Source organism: Pogona vitticeps, chromosome 3 (assembly GCF_051106095.1).
Source record: "Pogona vitticeps strain Pit_001003342236 chromosome 3, PviZW2.1, whole genome shotgun sequence".
Classification (NCBI taxonomy): Eukaryota; Metazoa; Chordata; class Lepidosauria; order Squamata; family Agamidae; genus Pogona; species Pogona vitticeps.
In genome coordinates, this window is record NC_135785.1 from 223,498,727 (window position 1) to 223,522,032 (window position 23,306).

At 37.9% G+C, this 23,306-nt stretch overlaps 1 protein-coding gene across 5 annotated transcripts in view; it reads right to left on the minus strand.

The window, feature by feature from the left end:
• The window catches only part of EPHA3 (EPH receptor A3), a 277,193-nt gene that overhangs the window by 68,562 nt on the left and 185,325 nt on the right, over nucleotides 1–23,306 (minus strand). For all 5 annotated transcript variants that reach the window (XM_078389833.1, XM_072993965.2, XM_072993966.2 and 2 more), the window contains 3 exons: nucleotides 17,452–17,607; nucleotides 14,571–14,906; nucleotides 287–411 (listed from right to left, as the gene is read on the minus strand). In XM_078389833.1, the coding sequence (XP_078245959.1) occupies nucleotides 287–411; nucleotides 14,571–14,906; nucleotides 17,452–17,607 (617 nt within the window). The remainder of the gene's footprint in view (nucleotides 1–286; nucleotides 412–14,570; nucleotides 14,907–17,451; nucleotides 17,608–23,306) is intronic.

The window sequence follows — 23,306 nt, forward strand, 5'->3', positions numbered from 1 at the left end:
GTCCCAGTATGCTCCCAGAAGGCAGTAATACTAAACCACAAAAATTCATTTCATCAGCTATGAAACTTGGCTATTATAAACATCATTTCAATATGATACATTAGCAAAATATATGTTGCTCTATATTCTGCTCACAATTCTGACAGCAGATATTATTTCACAGACTGTGGAAAGCCCATTATTACATCAGCATCTTCTTGTATCTTATCAGTTTCCTTTCATACACTCTCTGTCTCCAACTAAATGAGACCCACTGCTCCCTGTCCCCTTTGCTGTCCCTTCCCACCTTTTCATAGTATTTGACTTCATAGTCCAAGATGATCCCATTTGGATGCTCAGGTTCTTGCCAGGAAAGAGAGACACTGTTCCTTGATGTCCGGTCTTTTCTGATTATCGTAATAGGGGATGGTGCTAGAGGTGGGGTGGGGTGGGGGACAGGGAAAGAAAGGAGAGAAAACAAATGGAGTTTATCGCTTTTCTAACCCTTGGCAAAGAGGCAGCATTTCCATTTCAAGGGCTCCTGAGTATATAATTCTGGATCCATATCAACACTCAACAGCTGGATTATAGACTTCTTATTCAACCCTTGAAGCAGGATGGCCTGAAGGAAAAATAGTTAAGACTTTCTGTTGATAGTAGACTGGTGGCAAATGAGCAGATGTTTCTAATCTGCTACTATAATATAAGCAATGAAATACATTTGATATAGTAAAATAGAACCAAAAGAGAGAGAGAGAGAGTGAGAGAGTGAGAGTGTTCTGCCTCTTTTACTATGATGTTGCAGTGTTATTATTACCAGATTCTGAAGCACCTTGATAATGTTTTTATATTTCAGGCACACAACAGGACTGGAATACATTATGGCCAAGGAGTCTCAAGAGCTCCATTGTTAATAATCATCATCAATGTACTGTTGACCGTATCTTTCTCAGTGACATTCTGTCTTATTTCCCCAGTTCACTTATAAATGTCTCCCACTTCTTTAACAATTGGGTAAGAGCTTAGACAAACATTACTCTTCAAGTAAACTGTAAAGTGCCTGTGATTTTGCTTACATGCATCTATCAGAAGCAAATATTACAATGGGAACAAAGCATCACTGTGATAATATTTTACCATTTACAGTATATGAAAGACATATTGCCTGAAGATGACCTTAAATGGAGCGACTGCATTCTTTTTAAATATTAAATTAGCAGACTTTTATGAAACAGTTAGAAGACTGGTCTGGTATGTATCCAAATCTAAGACACAAATGATAGGTATGTGGCATATAATACAACATAATTGAATAAAAACTGTAGCAAATTTCCACAGTTTTGTGGTGGTTCCTCAGCTAAAGAGCATCTGTGCTATCTTCAAATACAGACTTCTGCCATGATTATGGGTTACTGTTAATTAGGGCTACTGCAAAGTGTGTGTGAGTGTGTGTGTGTGTGTGCAGGAAGCATACATTATCCTTGATTTTAAAGCTTCCATTTTCCCCACAACGTGGGAACTGTGGCAGACTATGGACATTAAGGTAATTTCTGGAGAACACAGTCCCTAAGGAAGGAGCCCAGTCTGCAATTTTTCCATGCTGTATCATCCTTATTAGAATCTAAAACAATGATCATGTCGAGAAAAAGGACAGTATGCGCATTTCCTTCCGGGTTCAGACCTCCTGCCAGTATTAGAGTTACGTGTGATAGCCAGCTGTGTATCCAGCTGCTGCAAAAACAAGAAAGGTTATTTGTGGCACCATAATTCCTTAGTGACTGGCTGTCTGAGAGACATTTTTCAGATTGGGTTGTCGTGCTCTGTTGCTTTTAAATATTTTAAGTACTGATTTTATTTACCGTTTTTAATATACTTGTTTAATTCTTTTTAAATATTTGTATACTTATTGTTTTATTATTTTTGGTTTTTAAATATTATGCTTTCAATGAGCCAACGGTCCTTTAAATGAGAAAGGCAGGGTGGAAATATTTTATTTATTTATTTATTTATTATTTATTTATTTATTTACAATATTTTTTAGCCGCACCATTGCCAGTGGCTTCTTTTATTTTAAAGAAATAAATTAAATAAATGATGACTTATTGTAGCATTTCCTTTCATGGCTTAAATGTATTGCACATGATGAAGTCTGTTGAAACTCTGATGGTCTTCTCCAGAAAATCTTCTGCCATGATGTCCTAGTCAGTACTTGGAGTATCATAAATATGTTATTCTGGCAAAAATACAACTGGATTCCAATGTACATCTCCTAAATTTGTCAATGGCTATAGGTCTGTATCTTTAATCTGAATCTCAAGGAGCTGCATTGTCGTGCTTTTTCATGCACTACTTTCTGTGGTCTTGTAGTGTGGCTGAACAAACAAGTTACTTTCAAACTTTCCAAAAGCAAGAACAGGTCTTTATGTGTGGGGTGTTGTTGTTGGTCTTTTTGCCCTTTTTTCCTTTCAATGTGATTCACAATAAAAGTCCATTATAACAATTGATAAGACAAATGGATCTAAATTATAACTTTTAGTCACTAATAATTCTATAGTTTGCTATAGATTCCAGAAAAGTCAACCTGATTTTAAAAAGAGAATGTCATAATCCAATCTACAGCTTCTGTATCCTGCTCAGTTATTTTTACACTTATTTTTACACTTCATTCCCTGTTCCTCTTTTTGTTTTGTTTTGTTTTGTTTTGCACTTCTCAAGCATGACCATGGAAAGATAACTACTATGCATATTTAGGAGTAATTAATAAATCATTCAAACTAATTATTTTCCACCACCACTAATATTACTTCAATCAAACTCAATGAATATCATGCTGATAAGATTAAGCTAAACATTAGTGACAGTAGTGACTGTTATAAAAAAGAAATTGAAGCAACTTATTGTTTTCATCACTTTCCATTGCATTACTACAGAGAAATTTGTACTTATACACATCCCACCATATGTTACTGTAACTTATTAAGATTTGATCATAAACATATATTTCTAGAATTATTTTCTGTTGCAAGCGTTTAGAACCCACCTAAGAAATTACCAGAGTTGCAGCAGCATGACTTATATGGCAGGTTGTGCAGCAATATGGATGGAGAAGAAGTGAGCCCTTGATCAGAATGAGCATGAAAATAGAAAAATCACTGACCTTTAATCACCAGACTGAGCAATGCTCTTAACCTTAAAAACTCAAAACACTGACAGCGCTATTAGATGAACTGGATATGAAGCCTGTTCTTTGAATTTCAGCCTCCGGCTCAGGATAAAATACCGCTACCCACCTTGTTATGGAATAATCTCATTTTAAATACCATCTACTGTACCTTGTGATGGTGTTACAATAGATTCCTATTTTGCAAGAGTACAATTTAACTTTTTGTTGGCAATATAAAAGGGAAGGGACACAGTGGAAAAACAGCACCAATATATTGTGCCAATTTAATGACTAACAAAATTGTTTCAGGGTGAGCCTTCATGGATCAAAGTCCTCTTCTTTAGACTTATTCTGTATGTCTGATCCATGAAAACTCACACCAAAACCAATTTCTTAATCTTTAAGGTCACGTCAAATTTCCCCCACCCTCAACCCATTATTTCCCCAATATAGTGAGACAGCCTAACATGGCTACATCTTTGGAAACTGCCACAATAGAAGACATTAGCCCAAATCCTGTTGCTTAGCATAATATGTTGCAGCTAGAGCAGGCCCATTTGAATCAACTAAACATTAATTCAATGGGCCTATTCTAGAGCAATTTACTATGCTAAGCAACAGTTTTTTTGCTAATGTATTTTTGTGTGCATTAATTACATTCCTGCTTTTAAGATAGCTGGCTGTTAACATTTTTCTTTTTGTTGCTTCCAAAGTATGACAACCTAATGGTGATCTCCAAAAGCTCCCACAATTAACTCCTTGCTTAGTTCTTACAAATTAGATGTGGCTTCCTTTAAAGAGCCAATCCATCTCATATTTGGTCTTCCTCTTTGTCTGCTGCCTTCAGCTTTTCCCAGCACAATTGCCTTTTCCAGTGAGTCTTGCCTTGCCAAGATACACTCATAATTCTATAGCTTTTCTTTAGAGGGCAACAAATTGAGGATTTAAAAAGTGGATTCACTGATTGTTTGGGGGATTAACAGACTGATTGTTATTGTTCGGCTGCACTCTGATTTCACTCTTTGAGCATGCACATCGGGCTCTATGTCATTTTCATCTTGCCAGTCCCCTCTCTCTCATGTTGAAACTTAGTTAGAGGTTTGCAGCTACTGACGTTTCTAACAGGGCTGCTGTAGCATTTGGAACGTTACTTTCTTGGACCATATATCTTTTTTTAAAAAAAACACCACACACACACACACACACACACACACACATGTAAATGTGAGCTAGGATATTAAAAGACTTGCAATCCAAAAAGGGGGGGAAGGGGGGAGATAAAAAGAAAAGAAAAAGAAAAAAAGTAAAAGGTTACATTTGCAAATTCTGTTATAATGAAAGAGAAGTTTTGATTTTCATATAATTTTTACTTATACTAGATATTCCAGCAAATAATTGATGGCAGATGACTTGTGGAGTAGCTACTAAGGACCCTGGATTCCTCACTGCACTAGGTAGCATAATGGCCAAAGCAAAATGTACTCAGTGTAAGCATTTTTCCTGAGAGATATCATTTACTGGGCCCATTTGGGCAATTTCATTCCCTTGTGGTTCTCCTGAATGTAATATTGCAAACGGAATTCTGCCATGGACCTCCTATACAGTAAATGCCAAACAAATGAAACAGATGTATAGGAAGAATCTAGGCAGTTTTTTTGTTTCTGTTCATGGGGTATTCTTGGCAAAGATACTGGAGTGGCACTGCCAAATCCTACTCCAGGTGTATTGCGTTTAGTCAGAACTCTCCACTGTGACCTGTCCATCTTGGGTGTCCCTGCACGGCATAGCCCATAGCTTCTCTGAATTATTCAAGCCCCTTCGACACGACAAGGCAGCAATCCATGAAGGAGTGCAAAAAAACGGTCTGAAGCTCAATATCAAAAAAACTAAGATCATGGCCACTGGTCCCATCACCTCCTGGCAAATAGAAGGGGAAGATATGAAGGTAGTGACATATTTTAGTTTCTTGGGCTCCATGATCACTGCAGATGGTGACAGCAGCCCCAAAATTAAAAAACGCCTGCTTTTTGGGAGGAAAGCGATGACAAACCTCGACAGCATCTTAAAAAGCAGAGACAACACCTTGCCAACAAAAGTCCAAATAGTCAAAGCTATGGTTTTTCCTGTAGCAATGTATGGAAGGGAGAGCTGGATCATAAAGAAAGCTGGCCGCCGAAGAATTGATGCTTTTGAATTGTGGTCCTGGAGGAGACTTTTGAGTCCCCTGGACTGCAAGGAGAACAAACCTAACCTTGTGTGCTCACTGGAAGGACAGATCCTGAAGCCGAGACTCCAATAATTTGGCCATCTCATGCGAAGAGAAGACTCCCTGGAAAAGACGCTGATGTTAAGAAAGTGTGAAGGCAGGAGGAGAAGGGGATGACATAGGATGAGATGGTTGGATGGTGAATTTGATCCAACTCCGGGAGGCAGTGGAAGACAGGAGGGCCTGGCGTGCTCTGGTCCATGGGGGTCACGAAGAGTCGGACATGACTAAATGACTAAACAACAACAACAACAGGCAGATCTACTGAAGTTTCATTGTGGACAAATTTGAATATTTTAACTAGTGACTAGCTAGAACTTCTGTCATGCCACACCCATTCTTTGAGATTCAGAATGAGGCCTTGCTAGGAATACCTTTTTTTCTAAGAAAACTTCAACTAGAATAATAGTAGGCAACTTTATGGAGTCTGGGCATCCATTTTTCTTCCCCTGGGACCCTGCAAGAGCCATATGACTGCCAAAACTGTGAAAAAAATGGGAACAGATGGAAGCAGAGATGGCCAGACGTCTACCTCTAGTTCTGTGCCTTGAGATATAGTGCCACAGTTCTACATCTCAAAGAGAATTCTGTGGCTAAATGTACAGAATGGTTTTATATCCAGATCTATTACATAAGACATGTGGAGCTACGCAGCAGGATAGAACTAACACATTAGTCCTCATTTTTCCTGTTCTTGTGTAAGATCATGACATAATGCCATCGACCACAGGGAGCTCTTAATAGCTAATTATGTAGATTTTGTTATAAAATGTATAAAAGAAACAAAGTATTTTAAAAGAGAAGCAATAAAACCAAAGCATTCTGTGGAGTTTTAATGTTTGAGAACTTCCCATTGTGAAGTGACTTCGAAGCTGGTGACCTTACTACTTATCTATCCTCTGACAGAAATACTTAAAAGCTACCCACATAAAGAACTGTGATGTATTCCACTGAGCCTCCACATTTTCTACAGCTAGTTTATGTAACCTTTGAATGAACAATACTGCAGTTTATCATGCAAATATATTTTTAATTACAGTATTCTTAAGATCTTAAAGTTATGCTACTGTGGGAAATCTGTAATGAACACTTGACTCTTCCACATTAGTATGCCAGCTGTTTGCTTGGAGAACACAGAAAACATTGCAAAGAAACATTGCTTTTGGCATGCTTCTGCTGACCCATAAGAAATATCTTGGGAATAACACAATTCACAAATGACTGATGTCAAAATCAAAATAATCACAACTTTAACGAACACTGATAGGCCTCCTCTTGGGAGCATTTCTACAGAGGCCAAGCTACAAAGAATAGACTACATTCACACCTCTTATGTTGCTGTCCCTGTAGATTATGTAAGATTTATCTGAAAGATGAGGATTTTGGATGAAACTTGCCTTGCTGCTATTTCTTTGTAGACAAATAGGAATTACATTGTATTTATCTCAGTCAAACACCTTTCAGAGACAATGGCTTCCCCCTTAAGACAAACCTTACCTTTTAACAAGGAGACGCAAAGACATTTTGCAATTGAACTCTTGTGAGTTGGCCACTGTCCCGTTTTCCTATTTGTTTATCATACAAATGAAATGGCACAGGTGGAACATCTGGCCCAACCATTTCTATACACATCTACTCATCCCCTCACTACATTTTCTAGAATCCATTTCAAACAATGGCTTATTTTCTATTCACCCCTAAAGCCAAAAGAGCAATATGTATGCAACCAATATCTTCTAAAATGAATTATTAATATCATTGCCATAATGACTAGGTTTTTCAGTTGTATCATCATCATCATCATCATCTTAGAACTATAGAGCTGGAAGGAACCCTATGGATCATCAAATTCAGCTCCAGTCAGCTCCCAATGTCTAGCTGTGCAGCCAGGTACCGAAAACACTCAGCTATCCAGCAGTTCCTAGGTACCATTTGAATATTGATAGTTAAGCTTTTATTTTTTAACATGTTTTGACTAAGTGGCCCATGACTCTGTGGCAACAGCAGCAGAAAGAGTTCTTATTTTTAAAAAAATGTGTTGCATGTAATTTAATCTCTTTTGCCATGAATCATATGTTACCCAAAATTAAAATAAGAACTCTTTTATTAGCAAAAATCTGCTGTTGACAATGACATCATTTCTGTTGCGCGGTAAGATATTAGCCTAATTAATTTATGATAAGGGCTTGCTGGTTTGTGATTGGAACTTTGTTGACTGGGAAATGTAAAGCCTGTGTCTAGTTTTGTCTCCTTTCTGTTAGACATAATCATCTAGAAAGCTCTCTCGAGATTCCCCCCCTTCTTCCTCCATATACTATTATGCTACCCACTCCAAAGACAAAATAGTAAGTTTTACTGGCATCAGTCAATGGTGGCTTGTTGTTGTTTGTTATCATTTTTGTTGCCGTTGTTGTAGTTAATTTCTGGCTGCTCCTGCCAAGGACAGATGAACAGCAACAGCCAGAGTGATGGAAAATGGAAGAAGAGAAAAAAGAAAAGGTATTGCCGGCTGACTGGATAGCTCAGTGGCTTGGCATCTGGCTGCAGAACCTGAGGCTGGGAGTTCAATTCCCCATCGTGCCTTCTTGCAAGTACATGTGGCCTTAGGGAAGCTGCACAGGCCATCCACGGAAGAACCACTTTAGAGTATTCTTTACCTGGAAAATCCTGAAAAGGGTCATCCAGAACTCAGAGTTGATGGCACATTATTATGATATTATTTGTGAGCTGTGTCATCAAGAGAATAAGATCTTCAGAATTCTCCTTCTTTATCCATTATTTTCACTACAGGCTGAATCTAAATATGACCCCTCCCCTGCCGATCAAATCCCCCCCAAAAAAACATTTAAAATTTGTGTTTTGATATATAGCACACATTAAAATCTAAAACTTGAAAAGTGAGAATTAAGATAGAAGTATGATCAGAAAGAGAAAGAATTCAAAGTAAGTGGGGAAGAAGAAGAAGAAGAAGAAGAAGAAGAAGAAGAAGAAGAAGAAGAAGAGAGGGGGGAAAGGGTGGGAGGACATGTGAAATTATCCGAAATAAAACTAATTTTAGTAGCATTTAATCCTTTTAGTACTCAAAGTATTGTGTAGGTTACAGGTTTCAAAGGCACTACCTTTTTTAAAAAAGCGTGCATTTCAACTATTTTTAAATTTTCTGGAAAAGTGAACATCCAGTGCTAAAAAAATTAAACATTTGCATCTCTTCAATTGATCACTGGGCAGTTGATGGTGCACAGGTGAATATCTGATACACTTCTAAGCAGTAAAGTTATGTGATATAAATAAATAACCCTTATTTTAATTTTGACTACTATTTCACAGAAGTAAGTCATGAGTGACCTTCTAACCACTGAGCAATGAGTATGCATGCATAATATCACCCTACAAATAAACTCAATCTTAAAAATATACAACGGCTTAGGCTCTTAAGGTATGTAAGGCATATCATGTGAATGAATATTGCCCTAAAGATTAGGGAGCTGTAGTTCTTGACTACAGATTGAGACACGAATAAAAGAAATAAAGGATGACACAATGAAAAAGGCAACCCCCCCCAAAAAAACAGAAAAATGTGGCTGTTCTCTTTCACTTGCATTTCAGAAATAAACTGCTTCTAACAACTGTTTCTGTAAGAACAATCAGTACTGCTAATTCTTCCTCTTGTACAATTATATCTAAAATCAAAAGAACACTGGTTGGTTTCACTCTTTCATGTGCTATTGTCTTGTTCATCTCTCTGGTTTTTGAAAGAGATAGGAAGTGACTGAATTAAACCTGCTTGTCATTTTTAACATATGTGTGATAAATCAAGTATATGAGAAGTCCACTTGAAAAGTAACAGGCTGCACAATATGTACACTTCAGAAACCACAAATTATGGCGTTGTGGTTTTCCCAGATGAAGCGGACAGGGGATCATATGTGCTTCTGCAAGGTTTTATATCATGGTGTTCATAAGAAGAAAAATGTTCAGGTTTCTTCTGCCGTCATGCATGCAGTGGAATATGTGGTTTTTATGCTGCTTTATCATTTCAATGGAAAAACAACGATGCCTGCTATAATCAAAGCAAAAGATTACCGCAGTTATAAATGTGTCTTTTGATTTACTGGTGTATCTGCATTATTTCTGGCAAAATTGTAATCATTTTAGCTTCCTATGACTTTTTAGATTGCTGCTACCCATAACTAGCACTGTTGGATTAATATTCCATATCATGGATTTTATCACCTATTTGACCATTTTTTTAAAAAAGAAGAGGAGGAGGAGGAGGAGTTACAAATGCTTCTTAGGTGTGTGTTGTTGGGACAAGGACACCATCTGCAGTTCTCAGTCTCATAAAAGCTGCCTTAATGAACAAATTAATTTTTATATATTGTAAGTGTCTAATCCTAATATTTATTTAGGACCAAGCCCTGCTGAAGGCAAATACGTTTAGGAAATGCACATTTCTTAAACAAAAAGATATTCAAAAGAAAGAATCGTAAATACCGTATTTTATTATCCTGAAAAAATTATTATCAATTATTATTTTTAATCTTCAGATAGGTTCATTGAAGGGACAAAGACATAAAACCCCAAGAAGATACCTGCTAAATTAGACCAAAACTTATCAAGTCTAGAATTCTTTTCTCATAATGGGCAGCCAGACTGCAAGACTGCAAGAAAGATGTGAGCATAACAGCACCCTTCCAATAATTTCCCCAACAACTGGTGTTCAGACGCTTCTTCTTGTGACTTATATACAGCCCAATTTAGAACATAATTATGCAAGGAACACTTTGGCCACCCCTACCCCTAGTGAGCTGGGTACCCATTTTATTGATCTCAGAAGGGCAGAAGATTGAATCATTTTTGAGCTGGATACCTGAACCATTTCGGACAAAACTCAGGTCATGAGTAGAAGCTTGACTGCAGTCCTGCAGTTTAACAACTGCTCCATGGGGCTTTTTTTAAAGCAAGCAGAAACTTGATAAGAGCTGTTTGATAGTGAAATAGATGATAGGGTTCTGGACTTTCCTTTCTCAGAAATTTTCAACCAGAGGTTGGATGGCCATCTATCAGGGATGCTGTACTGTCAGTGTTTGGATTAAATTAATTCTCTTCCAATGGCACAATTCTATTATTCATTCCATGATTCTTATTGGATTTTAAAGCCTATTATTTAAGGGGTATGCACATAAGCAACTATCTGCTCTTAGGATCAGTGCACAAAGGTCAGTGAGTCCAATATGCACAATTTCGCTACCTTCTTCACAAATTATCTCAGTACACAGATGGGTCTTTTGCTAACATCTGTGCCTTATGATCACATAGTAAAGGGTGGAAAACCTCACCTAAAGTACAATGAGAGATCTGGAGAAAATAAGTCATATGATATTCTTCATAAATTTATCCACTCGATTTTCATTCTTTTTGAATTCTCAGCTTCCATAACTGCTTCTGGGAAACTACTGATGAGTTTTGTAATTCAAATTGTGAAACATACGTCTTCTAATTTCTAGACTGAAAAGAACAAAGACTAACATTCTAACCTCTTGCATTGACATATTTTCATTTTTTATTGTTATCTTCAATGTACTCATAGAATGTGATCATATTCCCCTGTAATTTTTAAGGTTTCTGTTGTTTTCTTTTCTTTTTTTCCCTGAGCTTCACACAGTGAAACTTATTTCAATTAATTACTTTTGTTCAGAATCCAAATCACATAGGTTTCCTTTGGTTTGCAGACTATTTTTTTAGTGTTTTGCTGCTGAAAATTTACATCAGGATACTGAACATATTGTAGAAAACAACAGCAGATAAGCATTTTCATACTGCAGAAAACAACAGCAGATAATGCATTTTCTTTTATTCTTTTATGGGCTTTCACTCATAATGTTTTCCCCTCCCACACAATAATCTTGAACAGGAGAGGACTGAGGTCACCACTATCTTCCCTTTAAGTTATAAGGTTAATATAATGCCAACAATTCACCAAAGGCTCCAGGTATTTGTAAGCCCAAATACACTGAATTAAACATGTTATAGATCCTTAGAATAACAGTCGGCAAAATGGGATCTGAAAATGTAGCTGTTAAGAAAACACTGGCTGAGGAGATCAGATAAATCTGCATGTTAGCTTGTCAGAGTGGCACAGCTGTCCATCTCTCTCCATGACACATTCATAATTAGCACCTTGCCTCAGGGGATTGTGAATTTCATATAATTCTCCTGTGGCAGTCAGTGACCCGTCCTAAGCAGGGTTGATTGGTGTTATTAGATAACATCTGTGTGAAAACATATTACTGTGAGCTGTGATGAAATCTTGTTCCCTTCAGCAGGGTTGATAACAGCAGTTATAAGCCTCTTCCTTAACAATACAATGGAAAGCAAACTGGTAAAGGCCTGATCATATGAGCTTCTGAAGCTATAGTGTATTACTGTTTCTATGTCACAGGTGACAATAAAACCAAGTGATAGGACTGTTGCAATACTGTAGTTCTCCAAGGTAAATAATCTCAGCTCTGTGTCAAAAACTATGTGTGGAACAGAGAAGAAAGTGATGGATTAAGGCCCTTGCCTTGTATTATTTTAGCAGCCTTGGTTCTGCTGTTGCTGCTTGTTGGCGTTTGCCAGCCAACACTTAGAATGAAGAAACCATGCGGGACAATGATGGGATTACTCTCCACACCAACTCTCTTAGAAGCCTCAAGAAGAGAAATAATCATTTCATCCCTCTCTTCTATATGGTTTCTTTGTGGCCGTATGTCAAGGTGAACTGGTGATTCCTGAGTGGAGCAGGGTATTTCAGTTTGCCTTAAACAGTAGGTCTGTAGAAACTGATGCTATTTTATAGAAAAGCTGCCGCCATACATTACTTTTTGTTGTATCTGAAGATTTTCAGGTAGAGAAAGGAAAGTGCAGTTGTTTATCTACTGTAATTTAGCAAAGCTGCCCCTTCGGCAAACTGCTCATACAAGCACCACTTACAGAATGTCCAAGCACACTTAGACCATATTCATGGGGGCAAATGCATAAATTAGGCCTTATTTGTGTAATTGGTTTAGAAATCTAAACAGAAGCTACATGTGTTAAATCAATATTTTAAAAAATCACAGAGAATGCATTTGAGTTCCATTCTGAAGAAAAACAGAGTTGTACTACACTGTGTAATATAGAATGGGAAGTGGCAGCTACATGCCCATGCTTCCTCCAAAGATCATTACAATTTTTTTTAAAAAAAATCACAGCTTCAGCAGGTTTATTAAGTGTATATTAAATTTTCCAAAATGAAAATTTATTTCTTCATTTCCTATCTTCATGGAAAATAAATGCAATACTTTTGGCAAATCTGAATTACACGAACGAACTCACTAAGGGCACCTGAACACCACAAAATTGGGGGGGAGGGGAGAAAAAACATTACCAAAGTAATATTCATGTCAGGTTCCTGGTGTTCAGGAATTGTGGAGTGAGAAAAAAAAAACATGAAAGAACACAAAATATTATCCATCACATTATTAAAACTCAGTAATGTCCGTGTTACCCCTTTATGTGCCAACATCAAAGCACTTAATTTTCTTCCTATTAAATCAAAATTAATCACTTACATGAATGCCACAATTTCTAACAGAGGTTATTGAATTGAGCCTTTCATTAAAATCTGATCTTATTAATAAAACACATTCATTCTGTGGCAACATACTAAAGTGTTACTTGACACTGCTGGCTATAGAGTTAATCCAACTAGTAATTCTGCCAAATCCTTTGGCAATAAAGCCACAGCTAAATATTTAATTCTGTTCACTGACATATTTTAGTACCACTTCTCCTCATGCTTAAAAAAACCCTAACACCTGTAGTTTGGAGCAGACATACCAGCATCCTTTAAGGCAGAACCATTAATTTTATTCTATAAATAATAGTTGTCTGTGATGCCTCCTAAGGCAACATAAAACAAAATTAGATAGTAAAATACATGGTAGATTCCTAACTGAATTACAGATAAACAGGGTGAGTCTTCAGGGCACACCCAAAGGCTGTAATGACAGAGCTTAGTGGACATACATAGAAACAAAGTTCTATATGTAAAAAACCATATTAGTAAGACCGCGCCCCTCATGCACATAACCTAATTGCTCTAAATGTAAAAAACCATATTAGTAAGACCGCACCCCTAAATGCACATAACCTAACCAGTCTCGCATTATCCGGGGTGTAGGGCAAAGAGCCAGCCTCGCTGCTCGAAGTCCGTGGACTCAGCAGCGGCTGCAGCATTGCCTGTCTAATACCAACTAGTGCTTGAGTGGTCACATTTTGTGTCCTTGACTTTTCTGATGTACCATCTTTATAGGCAGGCCACAATTACAGTAGTCTAGTGTAGCTGTCACTAGACAGATTACGTGCAAGTGAGGAGTGTAATCTAAAACCTAGCGATCACTTAGCCTTTGATAAAACAACAGACTAAATACGATCCCTGTAAAAAGAAAATATGATCCCTCTAAAAAGAAAAACAAAATGTCATGGAGAAAGTTTATGGCTGAAGATTGACTCTTGAATGTCCTTTGACTGACTCCAAAATGAACTTTTAGAAGAGGTACCCGTGTTAGTCTCTGCTAATATACCAGGCCTAATAAATAAATAAATAAATAAATAAATAAATAAATAAATAATAGACAAAAACATTGTGCCACCTTAAGGACTAACTGCTATATTTTAATGTGAGTTAACATACTGTATCTGAAGAAGTAGAATTGTCCACAAAAGCTCACATTAAAATATAGCAGCTAGTCTTTTAAGGTGCCACTACCTTTTTGTCCTTTAGATATAAACTTGTTTCTTTCTCTGCTTCAAAAACAACTTGGTTCCTTTCAAAACACACAAATCTAAGGAGCTCAAAAAGTGAAGACCCACCTCCTTATAAAAGAAGCAACTGAGGCAAGGAAAGGATACTCCTTCTTCCCCTCACTGTGAAGTTCACCAAGACAACAGAAGAAGGGATGGGGGAACAATCTCCTTCTTGCTTTACGGTTGCACTTTCTCACTTACTGATAAGCAAAAGGAAGAGGGCTTCTAGACTGGGAGGCTGACAGAGAAAGAAGCTGGAAATGAGGAAAGGAAGTGTGAAATCCTCCTTAGTCTCACATAATGAAAGAACCATGGGAGGACAAGACTCACCGGCTTGATTGGTCGTAATGCTGACTGCGGCAAATTGTCTTGGGAAGATACTCATATCGGATACTCCATTGACAGCATCTATCTCAAACGTGTAATTTGTGTGAGCCAGAAGGTCCACCACAGTCACAGAGGTATTCGTGAGACCAATCTGACGTGGAAGGAACCTTACATTAGCACTACATGGTTCACATAGCTTGGTGGTTCCCCCACATTTCTTGCATACAATGTTGAAAGTGACATCCTTTCTGCCTCCTGTGTCCAAAGGCCAGCTCCAGTCGAGAATGACTGATGTTTCATTGATATTAGAGATAACATTTCTGGGAGCAGAAGGTGGTCCTGTAGGGTAAATGGAAAGAAATATGCAATTCTTTATTCTCTTTGGATAAAAAAACACTCAAAGAAACATTTCTCAATGGTCCATGTGGCATAGTTTTCAGTCATCTGCTTCATTTAACAGATTTATTTCTAAAGTTTGTTTTTTTTAAAGAAAATACTTGTGCAAAGTAACTATCTTGAAACTATGTGTTCCTTTACAGTGGTATTTACAACAATTTGTCACCAAGTACAAATACTCTTCTCAAACACTGATTTGGAAAGATTAGATCAGTTTCAGAAATTTTGGTCTCTTTCACCTGCTACATATGACAGAAAACAGCAGGGAAACAGCAGAGAGAAAAATATATAAAAATTGAGCCACACATTCATACACTTTGATACAGAGCAAATACAAAGCAGATCTTGAAGAAAATGTATTTTTAATATATAGAAACACAGTTAACATGTTCATCTAAAAAATGTTATCTTGGAAGGGTTATGGGACATTATAAACAAAGCTTTGAAGGGAATATATCTCTACTGGTCCTGGTGATTAATGCAGTAATTTTTGATGTATTTTTAAAAAATATTAAGAGATGTATATTTTTCTCTTCTTTCTTAGTTTTTTTCCTATGTTATGTTTGTATACTATAGTAATATTATTATTTTTTTAAAAAAGAGAAAGGAGTATACCTGAAGTATCACTGTTTCATAACAATGATTGGATGAACACTTTGACATCATCACATTTATCAGTTCCCAGATGCAAATTACTGGGATTGAGGGATTACTACTGTTATTACTGAACAAATAACAATAGTAGTAGCAACAACAACAACAATGGTAGCAGTGGTAATAGCACATAAAGCACCTTCTATGACAATGGCACCTAACAAAGAACAGAAGCAAACAAGACAGAAAACACGCTCCAAGAAGGCTAGACTCTTAAGATGGAAAACCAGTGGTGTAGAGCAGTGGTCCCCAACCTTGGGCTTCCAGATGTTCTTGGACTACAACTCTCAGAAGCCTTCACCACCATCTCTGCTGGCCAGGATTTCTGGGAGTTGAAGTCCAAGAACATCTGGAGGCCCAAGGTTGAGGACCACTGGTGTAGAGGAACTAGGGATTGCAGGGGTGAAGCCCTAGTAGTACTAGGGGCTATGAGATTACCTGCCACCCAAACTTTATGGAGTGATAATTGTAAATTAACCTTAGCAACCACATATAAAAAAATGTATACAAAATGTTTTACAGATGGCATTTACCACAAACTAGAATAACAAAAAAGGGACGTGGTGGCACTGCGGGCTAAACCACAGAAGCCTGTGCTGCAGGGTCAGAAGACCAAGCAGTCGTAAGATTGAATCCACGCGACGGAGTGAGCGCCCGTCGCTTGTCCCAGCTCCTGCCAACCTAGCGGTTCAAAGGCATCCAAATGCAAGTAGATAAATAGGGACCACCTCGGTGGGAAGGTAACAGCGTTCCGTGTCATGTGACCACGGAAGATTGTCTTCAGACAAAACGCTGGCTCTATGGCTTGGAGATGGGGATGAGCTCCACCCCCTAGAGTTGGACAGGACTGGACAAAAATTGTCAAGGGGAACCTTTACCTTTACCTTTAGAATAGCAAAAATGTTCCCAAATGTTTCCAGTAGGTGTTGGAAATGTAAAAAAAATGAGGGAACATATTATCATGTATGGTGGACTTGTGAAAAAGCAAAACAATTGGGTTAAAATACACTCTTGGATTTAAAAAAATAATGAAACTGAATATAGAACTCAAAGCAGAGTTGTTTTTATTATGCCAGAGAATATTAGCAAACAAGATAGCTATATTACATTATATATATTGACAGCAGCTAGAATAGTATGGGCTCAATACTGGAAAAATGACAAATCTCCATTAAAAGAAATAATTGTACAAAAAATCTTAGATTGTGCAGAGATGGATAGATTGACAATGACAATTAAAGGGAAAGAGGATTCGGAATATTATCAAAACTGGAATAAAATGTATGAGTGGCAGTGAACATGATGAATGACAATGGAAATATGTTTTTATGTGTTAGAAAAAAAATTAAAAAGAAGAAGAGAGATCACCTGCTACTCTCACAGCAGAAATATATTTTTGAAAGGTATCTTTGTTGCAGTGTAAAGTATTTGAAGACACTCTGATCCTGAATAGGCAAATAATTCCCATTAGTTTTACAAAAGGCTCACTCCTCTCTCTTTTTTAAAAAAAGTATGGTCAGATCCAGTATTTTTGGACATTCTTGTTGGAATAAATCCCCATTGTAATCCTATAGGGACCATGATGATGAGCCCCTGCACTTCCCATTTTCATAGAATCATAAAATCATTGAGTTGGAACGGGCCTATAAGGTCATGGAGTCCAACCCCCGGCTCATTTCAGGAATTAAAATCAAAGCACATCTGACAGAGGGTTGTCCAATTCTCTCTTAAATGCCTCCAAGGAACTGGGACAGATATACAAACCTGGGGTCCATACCATTCTTATGGCATGGACAAACAAAAGTACTGTTTTGAGCATGATCAGTTTACTCACTCGTGCAAGCCATTGATGGAGGGTCTCTCTCAGATCGGAAGAAATTCTTTTCACACCTGCAGTTTGTAGAACCTTCTAAGTTTGTAGAGCTGTGCGGCGGGCATTTTGCACACTTGACATTACCAGCAAAGGCTTTGTAAAAACCTGGTCGGCAAGCTGTAAAAGAGAACCAATTAATTGTTTACAATCCCTGATATAATGAGGTTTTGACATTTTTCCTGAGAATGGATAAAGACTGAGAGCAGAACGATGTTTAACAGTTCCCTCCATGGAAGTGGTTTTGGAATTGTCTTTATTGAAGTATAACATATGGGGAATCCACAATGTGCAGGGAAAGACAGAAAATGTTGGGGGAAAGTGTCATGTTTCCTTTCCTCTAGGGAATGAAGGCTTTTACTATAAAACAACTACACTTTAAAGGTTGGTGTAATGCTAAAAAAAACACACCTCGTTCTTCCTATATTAAATTAATGGCAGTCCAACCATTAAAAAAAGATTGCCTTAATTTTAATGCATGCCTCAATATTTTCTTAAGATCATTCAATCTCACAGGAGCAAAAGTAGGCAGGGCAATGTCTCACCAAAAGAGCACATGCTTTGGTAGGGTGGCCACATACCCTCTTTTATGAGTCTTCAATTTGAAGGGCTAATGGAGGACAACTCCACATTTTAACTTCTCCTGTATTTCACTGTACAGTCAAAATCTGACTGAACAGTATGTGGCATGCAGATAGAAGGCATAGCAGACAGACATGTCTCCTAGCCACTGACTTCTCCACTTGAGTGTGACTCATGCTAATTCTGTTGAATCATTATCTTCATCATCATCATCATCTTTGAACTGCAGAGCTGAAAGGGACCCTATGGCTCATTGAATCCAGACCCTGTCAAGGAGGCACAGTGGGGAATCAGACTCCCAACCTCTGGCTCCACAGCCAGATGCCTAAACCACTGACCTATCCAAGTTTAATAGTATCACCTGGAGTTTGCAATATAGCAATAGTTTCCATTTAGAAATTATTTTGGAATGTTATGCAAATCAGTGTCCTTTTCCAGCCTTCATTTTGATGATATATGTCTTCTCTTTTTGATGATGGGTAAGTGGGCACCCTATTGTTTGCAGGTGGGAACTCCCATATCCAGTCCCTAGTTAGGGTGGGAGAAACCTGTGTCTGAAATCCTAGAGGGTAGTTTACCAATCAAGGTACATTATACTGAGCTAGGTAGACCAATGATCTGACTTGATAATAAGGTACGTTCATAAGAGGCAAGAAGGAAAGAGGTGCACAGTCAGGAAAGCAAAGAAAAAGAGGAAATGCTAGCTGCCTCTCTCAACAAGTTGATCAAACTAACAGAAGGTAGGTCTTAAGAGTTCTGTAACAGCTGGGAGCAGCATGATGGCCATTGAGCAATAGTTTGCTTCCTAGATCAGGGTGTGTCTGTGTAATGAGTTTGGGAATTTACTTTTTGGACTGTACTTCCAAAAATTACTTTATGGACTAAAACTCCCAGTCCAAAGTTAATTTTTATTATTTGGAGTTGCTTTTTGGATTACATCTTTACTTTTTGGACAGCAAATCCTAGAACCAATGGTGGTGTGTGTGTGTGTGTGTGTGTCCAGAAACAATAATCAACCCTACTCCCAAAATATTTCAAAGCTCTGGGTTCCTTCAGGAATTATTCAGTTTCATATCATTAGGAATCTAATGTCTGATCAGGTTGATATACCATTTAATGGGCTTGGCAAACAAATATGAGCTGTTCAAGAATTCAGCTCAAACAATTAAATCCTGATGGGATTTCCAAGTGTTCAGAACAAACAATCCAGAGGCTTTCCCATCCAATTTCTGCAATGGAGAAGTGATATAGAGCAGGAGAGGATGATAGTGGTGAAGGAGAAGGTATAATCTGTAGCCATAGATCATGGGGCTTGCTACCTCTGAATAGTCATACGATTTCTGGAACCTAACAATATAATCATAGAATCATAGAATAGTGAAGTTGGAAGGGGCCTACAAGGCCATCAAGTCCAAGCCCCTGCTCAACGCAGGAATCCTTTGCTGTATTCACAATAAATAGAACTGCCACTTCTGCACTTTCACAGACCTACCTGGTTGCATCCTATTTACTAGTTTTTCCCTTAACTACAAACTTAACTCTATGCTTTATTGCAAAAGATTATCCTTGGTGGATATGGATCTTCTGTTTCATTTCAGCACTAAGGCACCAAAAAAGAGAGTAACAAAGCTGAATGGTGAAATGCTCAACAAGCTCTGAAATTCTATTGTAATAAGAACATAATGGGGTTGTCTGGATAAAAAAAGTGAACATCTCTCAATATAGCAAGTTCTAGAGACTGCCAGTAAAGACGTTTCAGTTTGAAAAATTTGCTAGTGACAAACTCCAGGTGATACTATTTCATTAACACTGGCACGTTTAGCAAGTATATCATACTACTTAGTTAGAATCACATACATCAAGTGAATGCATAGTGAGAAGTGTGCGTGACTTAATCCACAAGTAACTGCATGCCACTACCTTGGCAGAGTAACTAATAAGATTAGAGCAGAGTGGGGCAACACATAGCCCTCACCAATGGCCATGCTGGTTAGAACTGTTGGCAGTTGCAGTCTCACAATATAAACATCAAGAAGGCCAATTCTTGCCTTGCTTCGACTAGCCAGTGGACACAGGGCAACAATGCGTAAAACTGTGGAACAGTCTGCTACTCTACTATTTCATAGTAAATTTCTCATTAATGGGTCTTCTTTGTCAAATCGTTTATCTTGATGGAACAGCCATATGCTTCACTAGCCTGTGATAATGACATTGTTGATGAAACAATATGGAGCCCCACACCATTTTGTGTAAGGTAGGATGTAATATATATCCTCTTTAAACATCTAAATCAGAGGGGAGAGGAGTCACAAAAGGACCTGTTCAGTTGGGACATTCTGTTTGGTCTCTTCATTCAGCTATAAATAAATAATGTTGGCACCTTGGATCTTGTCCCATTCTTGGTTAAATGTGGGTCATATATGTCACAGTATAGAAATTTTATAAGCCTGAACCTGTATATGTGTTTCATTAACGAGCTGCCATTGTGCACAGATGTGAGAGTGCTGAATCACTCTGGACATGATGTAATGACTTGAAACCAGGAGAAGACCAGGTGCAAAGCATGAAGTCATCTGTTTTTTGATTGGACAAAATATGCCATGTATATGTATATAAGTGGACTGTGTGTTTGCTTCTTTCTCTTCCTCCACTATCACTTGCTGCCACGCATGCTGTCCGTTTGTATAAAGAGTTCCTGCTGTGCTGTTAAGATACCTGCCTGTATATAACTGTAAATACATGTAAATACAACTGTCTTGCAACACAAGAAGAACTGGTAAAGTGTCTTCAATAACTCTGCGTATTTCTACTGTAGCCAAAAAACCCTAACAATATAAGACTGGCACACATAGGGCGAAGATGGAGGAATGGGATGAACCTGCCTATTGTATGTTTCTGTATGCCCAAAGAACAGCAGTCTGTAGTAGAACAACAAATGCTGCTTGTGATAAGTAAGTTTGTACTCTTTGAATAGCACATTTTTTATCCTAAAATTCTGGCACCCTAGTTCAAAGATCCAGTTGCATCACCTTAATTATGGCTCTTCCAACGCTGATAACTTTCAGGTGGCAGTTTTTATCTGTCCTCCTCCCAATCTTCCAGGCCTTTGACTTACTTTGAATTCTTATCTATTTGACGGATTTAGTTTTTTGTGTTAGTTACGTTTCAACTTTCTCTTGTTTTAGCTTTCAATTGTATACTTTTATCACTGTAATGACAACTCTTTTGCCTATTGGAATAAGTGCTTGCTTATTCTTAGTTTGAAATACATGTCTGTAAGTAGCTATTAATGAATATATAAATGTGTGAGGGGAAATGAAAATAAGGAAACAGACCTGCCCAATAACTCATTTAATGAAGGCAAGAAAAAGTGAAGCAAAACATTGCAGGAAACATCACAGTGAAGGCAGATTGGGCTATTTATTGTCTCTAGAGGCAAAAACTTAACAATGTCTTTGTGGCTCAGCTACAATCCTATGCAGATAGCAGTTAAGAGGGAAATTAGCTAGTTAGAATCTTGCTGTCCCAGCATGCCTAGTGGGAGGATTCTGATTTGTATCTTCCCCTCAGGCTGTCTTGCACTTCTATCTTCCCATGTCAAGCAAATATAAGATTATTCAGTGCTACAGCCTTCAGGAAAAGAAATAAAAAGGCAATTATGTTGTAAATTAAAACCTGGAAAGAGGGTGGCATGAAAAGGTGGTCACACTGATATTATTTCTTTGACAAAGAAAGGGTGGGAGAAAGAATCATACTCTTCATTTCAAAAGGTATTTCTTTCCAGGACTGTGAGGAGTGAATTTATTGTATTTATTTATTTCATAGACCAATTGACATTCCACTTTTTGGAGAAAGTTATGGGTTTCACACAGAAGACTACAACACATTCATTTTCACCATGGTTTCAGTTTACTCAAAATGAGATATGATCAACATTTTAATTCCTTTTAAGAATATACATAGAGATGGCTGATACTCTTTAAAGATTACAATTTTTTCAAAAAATAGGAATAGAGAGATAAGAACTTTGAGAAAGTTACTTTTTGACTACAATCCCAGAATCTCCCAGGCTGCCTGGACAGCAGCAACACTGGCCACATTGATTAGGGGATCCTGAGAAATGTACTCCAAACAAGGTAATTGTTCTGGACTCTGGTCAAAGGAAACAGGATACTGGATTAGAAAGGTCTTTGGTCTGTTCCAGATGGGCACTTTTATAAGTGTGCAGTATGCACTTAAGTTCCACTTATTTCGGCTCCCTCAGGATCGCATCTGGCTACACCTCTTCCAGTCTCCCTTTGGATTATACCTGTTGTAATAACCTCTTTTTTTAACTTTTGGCCCTTTATATGCAGCCGTACCAGCTGTAGCTACAAACCAAGGACATGAAGCAGGACCAGATAAACAAGATTATTTCCTGGATTAGCTATTCAAGGCCTGCTTGTCCGTGCAAGGTCAAAGCAACTGTTTATTCATGAAATGAGCCATGATGTATGATCTTGCAGGAACTCCATTCTTCATGTTCCAAACAGAAATACAATGCTACAAGGCAAAGTTGGCAACATTTCAATGTACTGGAAGTGGATATATGAAGTCATTATGCACGGGAGGCAATGGGCAGCATTTACAAAGTGATTCTCTGCTTCCTTCTATTGTTCCCTTTCTGTTCAATTAGAATGAGGCATGCAGGGAAGGAAAATCATATCTTATTTAAAGGCCAGAATTTGGAAACAAGGGGAAATAACCTGTACCATAGGTACCTTCCTATTTTCCTGCATGCTTTAAACATGACAAAAAAACTGTCCCAAAATACACTTCTTGCTTGGGCAAAACGGTCCTGCATATCTGAGGTTAATAAACTAATGTGATCAGCTGAAAATAGTTATATACTATCCCTCCCCCAGAAGCAGGCAATCTTTAGCCCTATTCAGTCATGTCTGAAAGCATGTGGAGCCCATACAGGTGAATGGAAATATGCTAGCCCCACCCCCATCATTGCATAGTTAGCCTCTCCGTGACCCACAATCTTGATATTTTGGCATTGGGTTGGCTCACCCAGAGAGTCACTAAGGTGTACCTTCCTCTTCTCCAGGTAGTCATGTTTCTGTGACTAAAGAGACAACTGAGAGAGAGATGGAGCTGAAACACTCCTCTCAATGTGTCATTGAGGTTCCACACACTTTAAAACATGACTTAGTAGGGTCCTATACTATATTATCCACAGGCCAAAAACACAT